At 43.0% G+C, this 17,498-nt stretch overlaps 1 protein-coding gene across 6 annotated transcripts in view; it reads right to left on the bottom strand.

Moving 5' to 3' along the window:
• The window catches only part of ARHGAP26 (Rho GTPase activating protein 26), a 473,317-nt gene that overhangs the window by 311,668 nt on the left and 144,151 nt on the right, over nt 1–17,498 (bottom strand). For all 6 annotated transcript variants that reach the window (XM_024994422.2, XM_024994425.2, NM_001205522.1 and 3 more), the window contains exons 6-9: nt 16,311–16,421; nt 8,667–8,771; nt 7,108–7,237; nt 4,829–4,929 (exon numbers count right to left, since the gene is read on the bottom strand). In XM_024994422.2, coding sequence (XP_024850190.1) covers nt 4,829–4,929; nt 7,108–7,237; nt 8,667–8,771; nt 16,311–16,421 — 447 coding nt within the window. The remainder of the gene's footprint in view (nt 1–4,828; nt 4,930–7,107; nt 7,238–8,666; nt 8,772–16,310; nt 16,422–17,498) is intronic.

The following is a 17,498-nucleotide window of genomic DNA, read 5'->3' as shown; positions in this document are numbered from 1 at the left end:
TGAGCCCACAACTATTGAAGCCTGCACTCCTAGAAGCCTGTGCACCAAAGCAAGAGAAGCCACCACTGCTGCAACTAGAGTGTCCCCGCTCTTCACAACTAGAGAAAGCCTGCGTACAGCAACAAAGACCCACTACAGCCAAAAAAAATCCCATATATATATATATTTTTTTTAAATAACAGAAGTGGGGTGTGTGTGTATGACACACATATAGACACACACACATACAACAGAATACTACTCATAAAAGAGAATTAAACTCTGCCATTTGCAACAACATGGATGAACTTGGAGGGTATTACGCTTAATAAAGTAAATCAGAGAAAGACAAATAAATCTGTAAAAGCTAAAAAATGAAACACATTTGAATAGAACAAAAAAGAAACAGACTCACAGATATACAGAACAAACCAGTAGGAAGAGGGAAGGAGGGAGTAGCAAGATAGGGGTAAGGGATTAAGAGATACAAATTACTATGTACAAAATAAATAAGTTACAAGGATATATTGTACAGCACAGGGAATATATCAATATTTTATAATAACTATAAATGGAGTATAACTGTAAAAAATTGTGAATCACTATTTTATACCTGAAACATAGGTAGTATTGGAAATCAACTATATTTCAATAAAAAATAAAAATTAACATTAAAACAATGCAAGCAATTTTTTAAACCCATGGTATAAAACAAAGGAGCTTTTTTCTTTGAACTATTGGGTAGTATTCCATTGTACAAATGGAATGCAACAGTTTTGTCACACAGCACAGCACTAATTTACTGCTTAGAAACATAGAGGTTTCTGCCCCTGATTTCTTCTCTTCCTGTCACATAGGAATTTTTTAGGGTTCCTTTTTCTCCTGTATCTGCCAATGTTTCTTCCTAAACTAGGGGGAAATTAACAAACTTGCCTAGTCTGTTGAATAATAGGAAATGTGACTGCATATGGTAAAACTTAATCACCCACTAATATCAAAATAGCACATAAAACACAGAAGATCTAGGAAGAGACAGTCTACATTCACAAGTCTTACACTATTGTCTTACTGAATGGCAAAGATTAACTTCTCAGATTGAGAACTGCTCCTTCTGCAATGCCTAAATGTATGACCATAAATGCACAAGCATATGTACCTCTGACCATGTTAATATCTAACTCTATTTCTGATTTAATGGTGTTGGACTGCTTCCCACTTGGAAAGTTTAGGGGGAGGGTGGTTTAGTCGCTAAGTCGTGTCCGACTCTGGTGACCCCATGGACAGTAGCCTGCCAGGCTCCTCTGTCCATGGGATTCTCCAGGCAAGACTACTCGAGTGGGTTGCCATTTCCTTCTCTGGGTTAGGGGGAGGTGTCCCTGAGAAATAGGAGAAAACAGAGATCTATACAAAACTGGCAAATATAAGCAGAAATAAGAGGAATATAAGACTTTGTTCCAAAAATGACCATAACATACCAGGAAAAATCTATAAAGACAATCTATTCAAGTATCATGGTTTTAAAAAATGGGGAAGAGAGATAACGATCACTTATACAAACAAATGAAGAGTTACAACCATGACAAACACTACAAAAAAAGAAGCATGTTGTGCTACAAAAGCCTAAATTAAGGGGGTGTAACCTGGGCAAAAAGGTCAGCAAAGGCTTTCTTGAACTGAGACCAAAGGATTCATAGGAGATAAAACCAAGAACACGGATCTGGGTGGAGAACAGCAGGTGAAGAGGCCCCCACAGTCAGGGTCCATGGAGCCCTGGAGGAACTGAAAGGAAGTCGGTGTGTCTGGAATCCAAGAGCAAGACTGAAAGAGGACTGAGGAAGACAGGGACCTGATCATCCAGATTATGGTCTGTATCCTGCAAGCAGTGGGAACATAATGAAGGGTTTCAAGCCAGGGAAGGGACAGGGTCAGCCCTGGGCTATTCCAGGGCTCCCACAGAGAGGGGCCTCATCTCATGGGGTAGAACTCGGGGTACTGTCTTTCACCACATACAAGCCCTGTCTCCAAGAGGATGCAGAAAATCTGCTCACGTCTCCTGGACTGAAATGAAGAGAAAAGCGGGTACTTTCAAAGGAAAATAACCCAAATGCAAGGGGATAAGGAAGGAGAGAAGGATAAAGAGCATGTTAGGAAAAGAAAACGCCCTATCACCTATTTAAGTTTATCTCCAGCTCCTAAGAGAGCTTTGTATAAACATGTAACACAATGACATCACATGTTCCTCCTATATAAATTAAGAAGATATCACCTCTGGACAGCCAGTCTTCACGTCTCTTCCACCCTGAGGCTAAGGAAACAGAGAGATGTCATGAAAAGCTATTATTTTATATTTATACATTATTATTCTATTTGATTTGCCTCAGAATCAGGAGACGCCAGCTCCAGAATCAGGGTGTGAGTACTGGCTTTAGTACTCACTGATCATATAGCCTTAGAAATCACTTTCTCTCTCTGATCCTCAATTTCCTCTTTTGTAAAGGAGGAAAAATGGATCAAACAGGAAGAGAAAGGACAATATTTTAGAAAATGTAAAATATAATATAAGTAATTATTACTAGAAAAATGATTTCATATAATACCAAGCTCCCAATAGAGCAGCCTCTGTGTCAGCCTCTATTTTCTGTCCCAAGAAGTTTATATACATTAATACATATAAACCTCTTAAGAACTCAGTGTTTCCTTTTATCTCAGTAAAGTCTAAGGAGTTCCAAACACTCACCATAATTGGTCTCTGCCCTTTACTTTTAAGTGTGGCAAGAAAGGAGTAGAGAAAATACAAGAGAGTTCCTTCACTCCAGGTTTAGGAAAGCACCAGATCAACAGTCCCAAAAGACTGTGAGAGAATAACTCAGTGAAGTTGATTTCTAGAAGGACTAGAAATTAGAAAAGAACTATGACTTGATCTAAGAAAGGCAGACCTAACTCTATTTCCAGTTCATGATAATAAGCGATTCCTATTAACAGAGATTGTTACTATTTCTTCTAACTCTATAATTTCTCTATGTTTGATCATTTCACATGTCTATCTTCCTGCGATTATTTATAAGTCAACTTTACCCCTAACAAGAAACATTAAAAGTGACTTGACTTTTTTTTTATGCTTTCATACAAGGAAGGACAGAGATGCTGACCAACTCCAGTGTTGTGGCCTAAGAAAAAGAAAGTCAGGAAGAGAAACTGGAAGCGGCAGAGAGCAAGGGGGCAGCTTGGGGGAGCAGCTAACAATAATGACAACAGCGTCACACATCACTGACCTGGGCAGTCTAACCTCAGAGCCAGTGCTCTCCGCCTCTACACTGCAGCGCCTGCACACGTGCAAGCAAACCCAACAGGAGGCACAAAAATGCAGCACAAAGAAGGCCACAGTTGGAATACTTACAGAGGACTACCTTATCGACAGGTCAGACACAGCAAAAAATTCTTTACACTAAAGATAGAACCAGAGAAATTATCCATAACGCAGTCCAGAGATTCAAAGAAATGAAAAATATAAATACTTTTTATTAAAAGTATTTAAATATCTCCAAAAGGAGATAATAGAAAGAATGGGGAGGGGGGAAAATTCAAAATGATAATTGAAAAGGATTTTCCAAAATTACTAAAAGACAGCAATCCGCAAATCCAGAAAGGCCAAAATGCCTGAGCACAACAAATTAAAAAAAAAAAAAATTCACAGAGAGGACCATCATAAATAGAATACTGAAAGGAAAAAGAAGAAGGAGATGTAATGTGGAGCCAGAGAGAAAAGACAGAACAGACCCAAAAAGGCAATGTAGACAGACGGAGCGCTCCCAGAGGAAAGGTGAACCCTGGGGCACGGCAAGGCACTTCTTGCAGCAGTCACCCCACAGATGCAGCCTGGCTCTTGTAATGATGGCCACAAGGACGTCTTTCACCCCACATGCTCTCAATGTAATGCAACTGTGCTGTTCCTCCTAAGACAGGGTCTGCCCTCTCCCGCTACAACTGGGTGAGCTTAGGTGGGCTTTCATAACTGCTTCAACCAACACACAGGGCCAACATAAGTCTAGATCATTAAAAGGCAATGCAGTGTCTGCTTTTATTGGTGGAAGACTCACTCCTGAAAACTTTAGCTGTCCTGAGGCCGCCATGCTATGAGGAAGCCCAAACCAGCCCACATAGAGAAGCCAGAGAACAGGACTTGGAACTATACAGAGCAAAAGAGAAAGAGGGAAGAGAAGAGAAGAGGAGGTCAGGAGAAAGGAAGATATCTGATCAGCCCAGAGTTGCTTCAAACCCTTATGATCCAGTTCCAGTCACCAACTGATTGGAACCATTTGAGAAACTCTAAGCCCAAACCACTCACCCACATGCTCCCCAAAGTCCTTACCCACAGAAACTGTAAGAAATAACTAAAATGATTGGTGCTGTTTTAAAAGTCACTACATTTTTTAGTGTTCTGTTACAATAAATAACTGGAATAGATATCTGGAAAACTGAAATGATAGATAGATAACTGGAACATCTAAACTGCCAACTGGCAGTCCTCTAGGTATCAGATGCAAGTGATGAAAATTAGTTTCACAGGATGAGGTCATCCAAGGATTTCTAGTATCTAAACATATTAACACACTTAATATTGCACATATGTGAAATACAAGAATCTGTCTTAATTACAGCTTCTAACACAGCTTATAACTAAAAATAATCATCTTATTTATTTACTTTATTCAGATGCCATCCCCCCTGAAACTACTATATAAAAATGAAGAAAATTACAGTGAACATTGGAGGTGTTACTTCAAACATGCATTACACTCATCATATGTTAACCAAGTAAATCAAACATGAAATTTAAAAATGAACTCACCCCCTTTCCTCCTGACTTTTGGTCAAATGGTACCATGGTGATTTGTTTGGAATCCCGTTGATATGTACAGTAATGCTTCACCCACGAAGTTCCAAAGTGACCTGCAAAGTAATATTCCCCATTAAACATCTCTACATGTCCACTGAATACTGGACAACACAGAACATGTAACTCACAATGCTCACCTATTCTTAAACTGTTTATAGGGGCAATATGCTGGGAGGGATTGGGGGCAGGAGAAGGGGACGACATCACTGGATGGCATCACTGATTCGATGGACGTGAGTCTGGGTGAACTCCGCGAGTTGGTGATGGACAGGGAGGCCTGGCGTGCTGCGATTCATGGGGTTGCAAAGAGTCGGACACGACTGAGTGACTGAACTGAACTGAACTGAGGGGCAATATATTCTCCACACCAGCTAGACAACCACAGGCAGAAATCTAATCTCACATGCTGGAAGTGGAACTAACCCAGGACTTTTCCCAAGGACCAAGGAAGACTTTTTCCCACTAAATGCTGCATCTGATGGGTCTTAAAATACAATGGAAGTAGAGGTTCTCTGGGGAAATTAATTCATTTTCCCATCATCAATTTCCATCTGAAGCTTCCTTTCTCTCCCCTGACAGGAGTAAGATGACTGGACAAGAACATAGAAAGGCTCCTCAAAATGCCCGTCACCGTCCCCATGTGGTGCGATGACTTCACGCTTCCCACACAGCTACGCTGTGATCACGTGCACAGATATATACAGGGGTTCTGACCTACTTTCAAATTCCTAATTTTTACTTCAGCAGAACTCAAGAAGATCTGAAAAGCAGACAAAGAAAACCCAGAGACACTAGACATGTGGAACGGAAGTAAATGTAAATGCTCAAATGTAATCTAAGTGTTTGTCCCTCAAAATTATCCCTCGGGAAAGAGGCAGGTGCCCTGAAGACAAATTCTGACAGTTTCTTATTTTACTGGTGCCTGGCCAATTACTTTATTTCAAACAAAGTACTATTAGGGGAAGAAGGCATAATTGGCATTGTTAGCCTGCAAAGACCTCAATCAATATGAGTTCTGGATGTTTATAGAGACTGCATAACAGACATGATTAAAAAATAATGATAACATGAAAAAAGATTCAGCAGACACTTAATAGGTATTTTTCAGGGTATGAATACCCATTGCAAGTGTTGGATATCACTTAATACACTTAAAAAGCAATGGAGCGTTTATATTGGAGCATTAAGAACAAATGAAAACAGCAACTATTCTCATGTGTTTTTGTGGCTTAGAGAATAAACTCCAGTGATGGCACAAAGATTTCCAAAGTGCTGTATATGTAGCTTCTGCTTCTTACAAGCCTTAACAAGCTCATACCTGTAAGAATAAGGGACATAAAACTCTCATCACAACTGATACTCCAACCTCCAATCCCATCACTACACCATTGGCACCAGGGAACAATTTTATGCCCAAGCAAATTTCTGAGCAATCACTACACAGAATAATCACTGTAAGTATTTTGTTTCTTAGGAAACTTCTGGGAGTGAAGACATTTGACAATCCTAATCAACAGTGCCCAGACAGGAGACTATAAGAAGAACTACCCATTAAAGGAAAATAATGCCCTTTCTTTAATCTCTAGTACTGCATGCATGAATTAAGTCTGGGAGTGCTACAGCCCAGAGCATAAATCTGAGTCATCACTGAAAACCCTAGGTTAGCAGTACCTAGCATTTCTTTCCTTGACATCCTATGGGCAAGTCAATGGCCCTTCTCCCTGGCTTGTGAAGTGAGCTTTTATTTCTACTTTTCATAACATTCTGGAATGACAGGAGTTGAAGTGAAGAAGGAAAGAGCCAAAATCATAGTACTTTAGGCCTTGCTGAAACAAATCTCAAAAACAACTATTATTAGGTCTACCAAAGGATATGACTATAAAACCCAGCCAGTTAGACCTCTCCAAGGCCTCTACGCCAAGGCTGTGGTATGTAAAGCTATACTGAGGGTATACAGGAACCTCAAGAGTAGAGTCCCACCACAGGGAGAGGTGGCAGCGCAGAGCCTATGAATTCCGGGTTGCAACAGGATTCCAGTTACACAGAAAACACAATATATCACTAGGAGATAGACAAGACCTTGTGGACAGCATCTTTTCCCTAGAAAGCTGAACTGTAAAGTCATTCTGCTTTGACCAAAATGTTCCATGTCAGGGACTACTGGATACACCCCCAGCTCCTGAGAAAAAAGGCATGAGTACACCCACGCCGCTGGTTGGCCTGGCACTCACGTTTCTCCTGGACGTAGAGGTACCCTTCCATAGTGTAAGGACTGATGGTCTTGTGCTCAAGGGGATTCTCCTTCATCTTCTTCATCAGGGATTCCACTTCCGACCTGGTGCCTTCAAAGCGATTTCGTGTCTAGGATGAAAGGAATTTTATCCAAATCAAAGAAATGAAACCCTCTTTGTTTCTCCAGCACTTCAGAGTATCAACCTACAGAATCCTAGATCTAAAACCAAGTGAGGAATGTTCAGCTATCAAAAAATAAGGCAAATGTTTACTTTACTGAAGTATACTTTGGCCTGAAAGCCCTATCCAAGAATGACACTCAAATTCTAGTGACCATCAAAATCACGTGGGGAACCAGCAGGAAATGCAACTGACCAGTCCTCACCCCCAAAGATAAACTCATCACTTCTCAACCCAGAAACATGCGTTTCTAGCAAGCATCCTGGCGACTCAGAGGCAGAGGGCCCACAGCAGGACAAGCCCTCCACCAGCCTCTAGGACAGAGATGCTCTCACCCTGGCTGTTTGCTGACAGTTTCCTCCTCAAATGCAGCTGCTTCATGTAAGGTTCCCCCTCCGCCAGAACAGCCTGTACCAGTACCCAGGGGAGCCCAGGGACCATCGCAGCTCCAGGGGGCCTGTGGCATCAGCTAAGACCTTCCAGCTCAACTTCTCCCTCTGCAGGGCCTGCTGCCCTCAACTCTCTCACAGGTGTTTTTGCCCACACTGCCTCCTGGGAACCTGCTCTGTGTAAATCTCCGCTTCAGAGCCTGTCTTCTGAGAAATCGAGCCCAATGGGAGGCCATACTTCATGAAAGCTCGTCCAAGACCCTGCAACTTCCTGTTCTGAGGCGCCACAGGGAACAATGAGAGCTCGGGCTTCCAAAAGCATACAGTCCAACCCACTCGGACACACTTGGGTTTATTTGGACACAGGATCAACCAGAGACAAAGACAGACGAAGTGCAGACTACTGTGATCACATTAGGGAAGAAAGGGGTTTAGTCCCAGTGACTGATCAGAGGCCTAAGCCGGATTCTGTGCACCCAAAGGCCCTGCTGCTTACAATCTGGGAAAGGAGATTGGGAGTAAGGCACACTGACTTGGATTTCCTCACCAAGAGTTGAACAAGAACACATCCTTTGAGCTGGAGGCCAGCATGTGTTCCCCACCCCCTACTTCTGAATATACAGTCTAGTGTTTCAAGTGGCCAGGCAGCTGGACGCACAGAAGGGAGGCCGGGCAGGGTTGGGTGGGGCTGGGACTTCCACTGCCAAAGGAAATCCTGATGCTGGTGCTACAGATTTAAAACATAATCAGCAGCAGCACTTCTGCGAACAGAAATAATGGAGCTTTGAAATAACAGAGGTGAGGATGAGCTCTGGGACCACCAAGCACCCTGGAGATGACTGCCCTCTGCTGCCCTTTGAACCCAAGCAAGACCCATCCTCCCCATCTGCATTCCCATCCATTTACGCGATCTCTATGCAACCAGACCCATATTTTGTTTCTTCCTTCCCTTAACAAGGGAAAGGAAGCCCATCCCCTCGCCCACTCACGTTCTGTATGCTGATAGTCAACTGTGTCTTGAAGTCGTTGAAGTCCTTGGCCAGTTCATAACCATGGTGATAGAAAGTGAAGAGTCCTTGTAGGAATGCCAGTAGCTGTAAAGGGAAGACCTCATATAAGCAGGTTCAAGAGGTATTATGGAGCTGTATCTGAGTTCCCAGCCCTGCTTTGAACATAATATAATGACAAGGTAATAATAATGACTATCATTTACTGAGCTCTTCTTACGTGCCAGGCTCTTGAGACTTCATATGCCCCATCTCACTGAATAGTCCTAACAGTAGGATTCATTACATAGGTTGTTATCTCCATTTTAACAATAAGGAAGCAGATTCAGAGAGGTTAAGTAACTTGTCCCAAAACACACAGTACATAGCAGCTACAATTTGAAACGAGGTCTCCTTGGCACCAACACCCAAGCTCATATCCTGTAAGCCTCATCACCCCCTAAGAAAACCACTTCTTCAGAAACTGAAGATGAGGGGTCCTACTCAGTCTCCTATTAAATTCATTACATCAGGTTATCATGCAAAAGGGTGTGGTTATACTGATAACCAACAAAGAAGAGAGAAAAGGAAGCTGGTGTGTCCTGAGTCTGCAGCCTAACAGGCAAAGTCAAATCAAAGAAAATCATCAAGATTAGATCCAGTTCAAGTGTGTTTCTGCACTTGCCGTAAATTATCTGAAAGTCAATGCTCTGGATCCCTTTATTAAAATAATCCCATGTTCCCACATGTTCAGTTAAGATGGTTTCCCTAAATTCTCATTTAAAGTACCTTGGGCTAAAAGGTAACGGCATTCCTTGTTTAGTCCTGTCTTTAGTGAAGAGTGAAAATATCTGTTCACCATGATTCTTGCAATAGACCTTCATATACTTAAAACAACTAACTGAGCCCCTGCCAGCCTTCACTTCTCCAAGCCGTCCTGCTGTCTTTCCTCTCATCGTGCATATGGAACCTCATTGCTGTTACGCCTCCTGGCCCCTTCCCAAGCTCTACATGTCCTGCCTCGGTCCCATATCGCAAGCTGAAAGAATTATAATTAAAGCCTGAACACAGTTTAGAATAACCAGGACCTCAACTCTATCACAAGCTCAATTCTACTACATTTGGAGACCACCCCCAATCTAACGTGAACTGCTCGAAGCTGACTCACATCGTTTGAGTTGTTCCCTCAGACCTGCCTCAAACACGTTATATCAAGACACAGTTGCATCACTTTATACTGTTGTGTTTAATCTTCTAGTCCTTAAATGAACATACCTTTACTTATTAAACACAATCTCACTTTGTTTCACCTAACTCTCCCTTTCTGAGAAGCAGCCTTAACGATGAAAGTAAAGGAGACCATTACATTTTGCCTGTGGCAGGAATGGTAAACACCAGGGTGTACACTGACCTGTCTTCAGGCAACGCCACGTGTCCAGCCCACTTTATCAAAGAGCTTTACGCTGGAAAGTCAGACAAGGCCCAGCTCATAACAACATGGTCCCTTGACTTCCTGTTGCCGTTGTCCCTGGAGCATCTGCTCCCTTACATCTTCACAGGAGGTAAGCAACAGGCATTGCTGGGTCCTCTAGCTAGAAGCACATCTAGGGGCACCATTTATACATCCCTAACCTAAATTAAGGAACGGGGGGTAAGCCACAGAGAGTCACCAAGGACTAACAATGAATTCTTTTCCTCAAGATGACCATAGTCTCTGTATGTCCTCTATGTAAAACCCATTTCTGTGAAGACGGCCCATACTTTTTCTTCTAAACAGCTCCAGTAATAGAGAAGAAGGGGCTCTCGTGCCAAATCTAGTGCCAGTGTTCACAAGGACAACTGTCCTTCCTTATCTCTTCCCTCCCTGTTGTCCTTGAATGCTGCTGGTCCATCAACTTTTCCAGGGCACTGAGTCACCCTCTACTGGAGAATAATGCAGAAGATAAGCAACTGATGCTCAGGGTATTCCTCCTATTAACTCTGAGCTATCCTTCACTTAAAATCAACAGGGCCTCTCTTACTCAGGGTAATTATCTCAAACAGCTCACTAAGATGTCACCTGCATGTACACACAAGCACTCCAAAGGCAGAGGGCGGCTAATATTTATTTTGGTTTTCACTTCCTTTGGTATCATGCCTGGTTGTCCATTTTTGTACAGGAAATAATGCCTTAAATATTGTTATCTTTGGACCACTTCCCTTCCTTCTCCCCTCACAGCATCTTTCCTGCCCTCCCCGACCTCCCACACACTGTATGCATCTCTGAACCCATGACCCTGGGAAATCAAAGTCCACTGCTCAGGGGTGGGCAAGGCCCACAGAAAGACTCCAGAAAAGAAAGGATCTGTCCGCTCCAAAGAAATGCTTCTCCTCACACAGAGAGAAGTGCTGCTGTGGCCTCAGCTGGTTATTAGGTAAGAGAAGCTGGCATGTGCACCCAGGCTCCTCTCTGGACATCAGACACATAGCCACAGCACAACAAAGGAAACGCCAAGGAGAGACCTTACCACTCTCCCCCTTCCCTTCTTCCCCATCCTTGTTTTCCTCTGAGAATTATTGTAAGAAAAATCTATTTTCATTTCCTAGCTGATTACATAGATTAAAAAAAAAAAAAAAAGAACAAATTAGTGATGGTTGCATCATTCTGGGCTCTGTGATAAATTTGTTTCCATTCATAGAACAGAGCTACTGTTTTGGGTTGAATTTTGCCTCTCCATATCCAAAAGATATGAAGTCTGAACTCCCAGTATTTCAGAATGCGATTTTCTGTAGAAATAGGATCTGTACAGTGGTAATAAAGTGAAAATGAATCCATTAGGCCCTAATCGAAAATGACTGGTGTCCTGAAAAACTGGGGGTGGGGGGTGGAGTGTGGACATAGTAACAAACAGAGAAGCAAGACATGCGAGGATGAAGAACTGGAGTGACTTGTCTATAAAGCAAGGAATGCCAAACACCGCCAGGAAAGCACCAGATGCCAGGAAGAGGAAAGGAGGGATTAGTTCTCTAAAGATTTCAGGCGGAGCAGGGCCTGCTGACCTAGATCTCAGACGTCTATAGCCTCTAGAACTATGAGTCAGTACACTTCTGCTGTTCTGAGGCACCCAGTTTGTGGTACTTTGTTACAGAAACCTTAGCAGAAAAATACAGCTACTAAGAACCATTCATGCACACAGTGAAGAGAAGGGCTGCCGGCAGACAGATAAAAAGCTGGGCTGGGAAAGCCAAGTAACTCCCTGTAACTCATCCTTAACCTATTAGCACCCTGGGCCACGGCAAAGACTGAGATCATCTATGCAGCTGATTTAGCACAGGAGTGCTGGCGGGGCCACTCAGCAAGAGAGCCAGATGCAGACCGATGTATCAGAAGAGACACTGAGCTGATGGGTCGCGACAGAATGCCACCGACCAAAGAAAAAGAAGGACAACCTGCAATGAGGCACGAGCCGTGAAAAAGGACAGAAAGGCAGAGCACTGAGAAGTACTCAGGAGGTGAAACTTGGAGGCTGCAGAGCCTGACAAATGTGTAGAGTGAGTTCTCGGCAGCACAAGGTAACTGCCAATTATGAAAACTCAGGGAACAGACGGAACAAGGCTTTACCTTCGGGAAGCCATTAAGTCATTATCTATGATCCCAATCTCCAGAACATTTCGTATCTCAACAATAAAATTAAGGTTTCCAGGGCACAAAAAAATAGAGGGTTTAGATCCCAGAAGTCTGACTTTTCTTCCTTGGCATACTAACATTTTGTTTTTCTAAAGGTAGGTAACATCTTGGTACCTGAAGCTATTTTTTAAGAAACAAATGAACATAGTTGATGTGCATGGAGGTTCCCTGAACGGCTGCAAGATTCCCTGGACTGAAACCAACTCAACACATGAACACTTATACCAGGCACCCCAACAATTTAGTTCAATTGATTTTTTGTTGGTTTCCTTTCCACCTGCAAATAGTCAAATGCTGTTTCAAATAGAAATTAAGAGTCAGACCATTACAGCTCTGCCATTTACTAAGTGTGACCTTGCAGAGGTAAATAAACATGCTTCAATTTCTTTATCTGAACACAAAAACAGGACCTACCCTCAAATAATGATTGAATGACATAATATAGCAAAGCACTTATTAGTTACACAGAACATAACAGAGTTTCAGCTGATATCAAGTGTTACGTTCTTCTGTACAATCTAGGCCAGTAGCTTAAACTTTAATGTGCAGCAGAATCACCTGGAAGGCTTACAAAAGTATAGATGACTGGATCCCACTCCCAAATTTCAGGTATGGGGTACAGCTTGAGAATTTGTATTTCTAGGACTTTGAGAACTACTAATCCAGTCAGTTCTGAAGGCGATCAGCCCTGGGATTTCTTTGGAAGGAATGATGCTAAAGCTGAAACTCCAGTACTTTGGCCACCTCATGTGAAGAGTTGACTCACTGGAAAAGACTCTGATGCTGGGAGGGATTGGGGGCAGGAGGAGAAGGGGACGACAGAGGATGAGATGGCTGGATGGCATCACTGACTCGATGGACGTGAGTCTCAGTGAACTCCGGGAATTGGTGATGGACAGGAGGCCTGGCGTGCTGCGATTCACGGGGTCGCAAAGAGTCGGACACGACTGAGCGACTGAACTGAACTGACTGAATCCAGTCAGTAGCTTTTTCGCTATATGACTCTCTTCTCCCTACTCACAGCTCCAGCCACTCACCTGCTTGTCTACTAGTATGCTCAGAAACAAGAACATCTGCGGAAAAGTGAAGGTTACATATCTATATCCAACCTCTCAGCCAACTCATTTTTTAAAAAAATATTTACTTATTTGGCTGTGCTGGATATTAGTTGTGACATGCGGAATCTCAGCTGAAGTATGTAGGATCTTTGGTTGTGGTATGTGGGATGTAGTTCCCTGACCAGGGATCATACTCAGGCACCCTGCATTGGGAGTGCAGAGTCTTGGCCACTGGCCACTTGACCACTGGCCACTCAGCCAATTCTAACACAAGACGAGACATTTTTTCATTAGCTTTCCAGGTACCTCACTTTATGAACTCAAAAACATCTGCAATCCACAACAGCTTTCTACTTTTTAAACCCCACTGTCCATACTATCCAACCTGGCACTCACCTACATGCAACTCTGGCTCGCTCATTATTATACATGTTGCTTCCCCAAGTAGGCTGTGAGCTCCTCAGACAGAGAAGCTGGGTTGTCAGTATTTTCTATGTGTTCAGAAAAAAATGCTTTTAGATTTATCAAGACTGTATTAAACCAAGCAAACCCTGTTAACACTGCCACTTGACTCATTCACTCATTTGAGGAGACCCTGGATGGCCAAAATTGATATATTCCTCTGCCTCAGAATTAAAAAAAAAAAAAAAGCAAAACTGTTAACTGGGTCCTAATAAGCAACTATATAATAATTGGGTGTCAATTAGGTTAGCACTTTCCTGGTGGTTCATAAAGAATCCACCTACAATGCAGGATATGCAGGTTCAATTCCTGGGTCGGGAAGATCCACTGGCAAAGGGCACAGCAACCCATTCCAGTATTCTTGGCCTGGAGAATCCCATGGACTGAGGAGCCTGGTGGGTTATGGTCCACAGGGTCACAAAAAGTCAGACACAACTGAAGTGACTGAGCACACAAGCACACAATTAGGTTAGCTCTATTCTAAGCATCTTACCCTGGATAAACTCAGGTAATCTTCCTAACATCTTTATAAATGGGATTGTTATATCTGTTTTGCAGATGAGAAAACTGAAGCTCACAAAATAACTTCCCAAGAACATGCACCTGGAATATGACTGAGCTGAGATTTAAAAGCAGGCAATCTGGTTCTAGAGCCCTTGACAATGATGCTACACTGCCTCTCAAAGGCTCAAGACACTGATAAATTACACTAGAATGCCAGGAAACAGAAAGGTTAAATCCTTACACATTTCTTTTTAAAAAGAGGAGAAAGAAAGGGAGGAGGAGGAAAGCTCACATACATGAACAGAGTCATCCAGCTGAGACCAGCCTAGACTGGATGAACCCCACAGATGTGTGAGAAACATCTACTGTTGTATAAGGTTTTATGGTTATTTGTTACCCAACAAAAGCTAACAGATACAGTACCTGATTTACTATATGGAGAAATCAAAATAAACAAGGAAAAACACCTCCAAAAAATGGGATGGGTCAATTAAAATGTAACTCATCAAAATCAGGCATTTACAGAATAACATCAATTAATCTGTACATAAAGGTTATTAGAATCATACTGCTGTTTTTCTATAGAAATTCTAGCAAAAGCAAGTAAAGATGCATGCCAAAGGCTAATTCTTTATGACAGCATTTGAATTCCTGCCCCAACCATGAGAGATGAGACTGTAATTGAATGGCTGGTTTTAACACCTCTGGGCCCCAAGCAGGGAAATCAACAAGCTTGCTTTCTTTGACAGATGGCTTCCCCATCTCACAGATCCTGCAGAAAGATGGGGATTTTGAGATCTTGTTAGAGATCACTGCTAGAAAGGAAGATATCTCTAAAATTTCCAATATTCAAGTAAGACTGAGGTAATTAACAACTTTGAAGAATTTGCCAGATGACATGGCTGGGAGGAGATCCCAAGAACAAACAGTTTCAGCAAAATAAAAGACAGAAGCATCAGATTCCAAGATCAAACACAGTCTTAAAATCACCTGCCAGTCTACACACCTAAAAAGCACCCCCAAAGTTTATAAATTAGAAAGGGGGCACAAAACACTCTTGACCAAAAAGGGAGGTCATTTTCTTTCAGTTTCTTATAGTTTTATTATTTACTAAAGAAAACCACTCTTTCTTAAATTTAGGTAATCTTATTTGTAAAGAGACTCAAGGCTTGGGTCTAAATCAGAGGCTGCATCTGGCTGAAAAGTTCAAGATCTGCAAGTCTTAAATTGAGGCCCATGTGCTCATTTGGTGTCTCCATGGATTCTGAACACTAGTGCCACAGCAGGGTACAGCAGTACCACATCTCCACGAAGCCACAACCACACTGGGGTGGCCGAGGCTACGGCCAGACTTGTTCCCACACTGCAGCCCTACGTGCCCACTGGGATGTTCCACCCAAGTCCAAACCCCATCACAGTCCCTTCAGGGCAATCTCCATGCCTCCTGGTTATAATAAGCCTAGAGTGAGACACTGCTTCCTATCCCATCTTTTTAATACATGCCTCGGATAAGAAGGGGCTTTGAACTTAGGGGGCAAAAAGAGAAAGGTTTCCTTGGGTTACTGCTGTCTTTGGGTTATTTGCAGGAGAGAGGAAGCGATGGCGAGGGTGGGGGTTCGGGACAGGCAGAGGAAGGAGAAAAGGTAAGGGGTCATCACTATTGTTTGGCAAGATGAAAACCCCTCCCTCCCTTACTCCGACTTAGAAATGAACCAGCCCAACCCAACCCAACATAGATGAGGGAACCGTTGCTGAACATTCTACATCCATGTCTATGGTTGCACTGGGAAGAATCCAGGGTAGCCAGATGACAGCACTGTTACTAGCAGAAGGCACAGCATCAGGGCTGATCAGTCTCTTCATGAACAACTTAGAGCACTTCATCATCTAGGTAACTGGAATGAGGGGTAGGGATGAAAGTCTGGGTACATGCCAAAACCCTGAGCATCTACTTACAGGCTCCACGAACTCAAACATCTTCCTCTCTTGGACTTCCTGCACCTTGAAGACATACTCCAGGGATACTTCATAGAAATGCTGCCGGACCAGGTCCACTTGGCTGTCTGCCTACAAGCAAGATAGGATTTCAGAGAAAAAGCAGGTCACTATCTGAGGAGAGGATTCAGTAAGCAGCTTCCCACCCCCACTCCCACCCCTCGCCAAGAAAAGATCTCGGGAGATGGTTTTTAAAAACAAATCCAGTAGCATGAAGCAGAAATCAGAATAATGTTCATGGTTACCTGAGTGCTAAGTTTGGGTCAGGCACTGTGCCCATAGCTGTACATCATTATCGTATTCAATCCTCATAAATTGTAGTTATTTAATCCTCATTATAATCCTAAAAAGAAGATAGCATCCTTCCCCCTAACTTACAGGAAGTAAATGAAATCAGCTAACATTAATGAGCCTGACAGAGTTGGTACAAGACCAAACTGGGACTTCTGTCCTGGCTGCTCTTTCTCTAAGACCGCTGTACATCCTTACACCTCTAGACTCTTACCACTTTCCCACATGGGGCAGACCTACGTTCCATGAAATACAGAATTTTAAAGAGAAAAAGAAAACGTGCAGGACCATCCTCATCCGATCCATCCTAATGAACAAAACAAGCTGATAGGGGACAGGAGACCTCAGAACAGAACATTTTCACTCATCCCAAACACTTTCTTTGGACAAGGATGAACTACTAGTTTACAGCATAATTGGGTTTCCCTGGTGGCTCAGTAGAGACCTGGGTTCCATCCCTGGGACAGGAAAATCCCCTGGAGAAGGAAATGGCAACCTACTCCAGTATTCTTGCCTGGGAAATCCTATGGACAGAGGAGGCTGGCGAGCTACAGGCCACGGGGTCGCAAAACAGTCAGACACACTTACACTAGCAGTTGGATTTGTCAAGTCCCTGCAGTCCTTGATTTCTTGAAGTGCAAATCCAACACACTTACACCAGGGACCCACCTACTTCCCCCGACTCCCCCCAAACCCTGGACGAACAACAACAGCAAAGCAGAGTAATTACATTGCTCCCGCAAAGCCTCACCTCCCACTCTTGTAGGTCGTGAGACCTGGAAAGACCCACAAGTGCGTACAAGCAGGCCAGTGATCTGGGATCCAGAACCCAGGGGAGAAAATGACTGTGTGGAGCGG

The sequence above is a fragment of the Bos taurus genome, chromosome 7, assembly GCF_002263795.3.
Source record: "Bos taurus isolate L1 Dominette 01449 registration number 42190680 breed Hereford chromosome 7, ARS-UCD2.0, whole genome shotgun sequence".
NCBI lineage: Eukaryota > Metazoa > Chordata > Mammalia > Artiodactyla > Bovidae > Bos > Bos taurus.
The sequence above is the reverse complement of the archived record's forward strand: the minus strand, read 5'-3'. Positions and strand labels throughout refer to the sequence as shown.